This window comes from Myotis davidii, unplaced genomic scaffold (assembly GCF_000327345.1).
Source record: "Myotis davidii unplaced genomic scaffold, ASM32734v1 scaffold363, whole genome shotgun sequence".
In the NCBI taxonomy this organism is placed as follows: Eukaryota; Metazoa; Chordata; class Mammalia; order Chiroptera; family Vespertilionidae; genus Myotis; species Myotis davidii.
The window spans coordinates 1,925,575-1,929,307 of record NW_006294069.1 but is presented as its reverse complement, the minus strand read 5'-3'; the positions used below and the strand labels follow the sequence as shown (position 1 = coordinate 1,929,307).

The 3,733-nt window shown below is 39.3% G+C and overlaps 1 protein-coding gene across 1 annotated transcript in view; it reads right to left on the bottom strand.

Annotated features, from left to right (window-relative positions):
- Positions 1-3,733, bottom strand: part of CPD (carboxypeptidase D) — a gene marked incomplete at its 5' end in the record, with an annotated part of 78,969 nt that overhangs the window by 68,436 nt on the left and 6,800 nt on the right. Inside the window, 2 exons of the mRNA XM_015566802.1 lie at positions 2,707-2,764; positions 3,231-3,482. Coding sequence (XP_015422288.1) covers positions 2,707-2,764; positions 3,231-3,482 — 310 coding nt within the window. The remainder of the gene's footprint in view (positions 1-2,706; positions 2,765-3,230; positions 3,483-3,733) is intronic.

Here is a 3,733-nt window from a genome sequence, read left to right as displayed (position 1 = left end):
CCGGCCGCCATCTTGGTTGGCAGTTAATTTGCATATTGTCCTGATTAGCCAATGGGAAGGGTAGCAGTCATATGCTAATTACCATGTTTCTCTTTTATTAGATAGGATATCTGCTGAAGACTGAAATGGAATTAAAGCATGTCCCTTATCTATAAAAAATTTAAGTGGTTTTCAAATCACCCCTAATCATTATCGGCATAAAGTTTTACTTCTAAATATTTCAAACCTCTTTGTGGAAGCTTGTTATATTCAGGGTGGGGCAAAGGTATGGTGATAATTGTGAATACATGAAACAGACTTTATTCTTGTATTATTATTTATTATATTATTTTCCATACAAATAAATGTAAGCCTACTTTTGCCCCACTCTGTATAAGAAACACTGGAATCAGAAAACTCTAGAAAGTATGGAGTCCGCACACATAGAGCCCAATCTGGGTACACGTGGCTTGACATAAAAAGTCAAACAGTAATTCAAGTTTAAGTAAAGGCATATGAAGAGAAATGTCGTAAGATACTTTATAATGTTACTAACTGCCAATAAAAACAAAGGGAAGACCAAAGGCATTTCATCATGGGCAAATTCTAAGAAGAGAAAAAGTTTATACTGATGACATTTTCCTGGGATGGCATGTTCTTTCTGGTTACTCTTAATTAAACAGTCTAAGCCTGTGTATTAAAAACAAAAAAGTTATTATTCAAAGGATACCAAAATTCTAAAATCAACAGTAGCTGTTTTTATAACATTTAAAAGAAAAGGTACACAATCCAAACTTACTTTAACAATTCTTTTAAATATTGCATTCTGGAAGACTTATACATTGCTGTTGGGAATATAAAATGGTGCAGCCAAAGTGGTAAACAGTTTGGTGATTCCTTAAAAGCTAACCATAGAATTACCATATGCCCTAGCAATTCAACTCCTGAGTAACATACCCAAAATATTTAAAAACAAGGACTTAAACAGATACTTGTACACCAATGTTCATAGCAGCATTATCCACAGTAGCCAAAAGGTGGGAACAACTCTGTGCCCATCAACAGATGAATGGATGAAGGAGATGTATACATATACAAACAATGGGATATTTCTCAGTTGCAAAAAGGAATGAAGTTCTGATACATGCTACAAAATGGATGAACCTTAAAAACATGCTAAATGAATGAAGTGAGCCAGATGCAGGACAAATATACGATTCCAGTTATATAAAATATCCAGAATAGGCAAATTTATAGAGATAGAAAGATTAGAAGTTACCAGTATATAAATGTCTAATCACTGTATCATACGCCTGAAACTAATAAACATTGTATGTCAACTGTAAACTGAACAATTAAAAACAATTACAGGGGCTGGGGAGGAGAAGAAAATAGGGACTTAATGCTTAATAGTTACAAAGTTTCTGTTTGGGGTTGATGAAAAGGTTTTATAAATAGACAGTGGTGATACAGTTGTACAACATTATGAGTAAATTAATGTCACTTAATTCTACATTTAAAGATGATAAAAATGGCAAACTTTATGATTGACATATCTGTATACAGTGAGGCCTTGACTTACGAGTGTCCTGACTAACGAGTTTTTTGAGATACCAGTTGTCACTCGGTCGATTTTTTGCATTGAGTTGATAGAGTAATTTGAGTTAACGAGCTCGGTCTCGGAATGAATTAAACTCATAAGTCAAGGCCCCACTGTATCAGTATCTATATATACACCACCACATTTTTTAAAAGAGCAACAGCATTCCATGGTCACCACATAGATTAAAATGGTTTAATTCCATTTCAGTCTTCAGCAGATATCCTATCTAATAAAAGAGAAACATGGTAATTAGCATATGACTGCTACCCTTCCCATTGGCTAAACTCATAAGTCTCGGAATGAATTAAACTCATAGGCCCCACTGTATCAGTATCTATATATACACCACCACATTTTTTAAAAGAGCAACAGCATTCCACGGTCACCACATAGATTAAAATGCAAAAGTTACTGCCTTTATATAAAACTAGAGGCCTGTTGCATGAAAAGATTCATGCAATAGGCTTTCCCTTCCCCTGGCTGCCGGCACCGGTTTTCCTCCGGCACCCAGGACCCAGGCCTTTGCTCCGGCCGGAGCCGCCTTCAAGCCTTCGCTACTCTAGCTGGCCACCCTGGGTCGGGTTGCACATGGGACGCCCACCACCCCCGGTCGCAGATAGCAGGCCCGGATGGTGGCAGGGCAGGCGGGATGGCGCTGTTCCGCCCCACCGCCCTGGGTGGCAAATAGCAGGCCTGGATGGCGGCGGGGCAGGCGGGATGGCGCTGTCCCACCCTGCCTGCAGTATGCAAATTAGACGCCATCTTTGTTGGCAGTTAATTTGCATATCACACTGATTAGCCAATGGGAGGTGTAGCGAAGGTATGGTCAATTACCATGTTTGTCTATTATTAGATAGGATGGAGAAAACTGGTGGTCATTACCATTAACCAAGCTGTCCAACTTGGCCATTGGCAGCCTGATCTGATGTGCCTCCTAATGATGTGATCTATATAATGGCCTTACTGGAAAAATCTGACCTGAATCTTATCATAAAGAAAATGACAAATCTAGAATATGGTTCTGTAGGACAACTGGCCTAGGCTCTTCAAAGGATTTACCATTATGAAGAAAAGAGAGTGTTGATATGACTGTTTTAGATTGGGGAAACTAAAAAAAAACCCACCACAAGAGCCAAGCGCAGTTTTTGAACCCTGTCTGGGTCTAATTTGCAGGAAAAGGAGCTATAAAGAATCTTTTGGGGATAACAGAGGAAATTTGAGTTATGGAAACCATGTGGAATGATAGTATTGAATTATTGCTGATTTCTCAGTTATAGTAATGGTATTTGATTATACAAGAGAATGTCCCTATACTTAGGACCTACATGCTGAGGTACTTACAGGTGCAGTGTCATGAAATCTGCAACTACTTTTGGAAAGTTTGACAAAAGAGAATAAAGGTGAAGGAGGGAGGGAGGGAAGGAGAGAGCAGGCTGGAACATCTGGGGTAAGATAAGAGTGAATTTAAATGAAGGATATAGGGGTACTCATGCAGTTTTCTTTTGATTTGACTGTGAGTTTGAAAATTTCAAAATAAAAAAAAGAGTTTAGAAAATTAGAATTTTTCAAAGTTTCCTCGTTTCCACTCAGAGTCAGGAAGGAAGCTAAACGAACAATGGGGAAAAACGTAGCAAATTCAGTGCTTCACATACCTTCTACGTCATACCAGTGTGCACCATTCGTGATCCCGTCTGTGAAAGTCTCATCTTCCTCTCCGGGGCAGTGAGGTGCCCCTGTTTTCATGATGGGGTGGTTGGAGGCGTAGGCTTTTGCCAAGTACTTAAATACTTCATCATCTGAGGTTCTGCTGTAGATTCCAGTGGCCTTATGTTCCGGAGAATCATCAAAAGGATAGCTTGCTACCACTGAGCCACCATGCAGATTTCCAGAAAGCACGAACCTTTGAAAAGACAACCAAGTCACATATCTCTAAAAACAAAATAAACCAACACAGAAACACCATGTATTTTAAAATGTTACATCTTTCAGACAGAACTTAGAAGACAGAACCTACACAGAACCTAGAGACAGAAGAACTTCGCTGGAGAGAATATGGCAAAAGATCCTGGACAGAACCTGGCTATAGAACTTGGTTGGAGAACCTAGACAGAACCTGGCTGAAGAACCCAGCTACAGAACCTGGCGACCGAA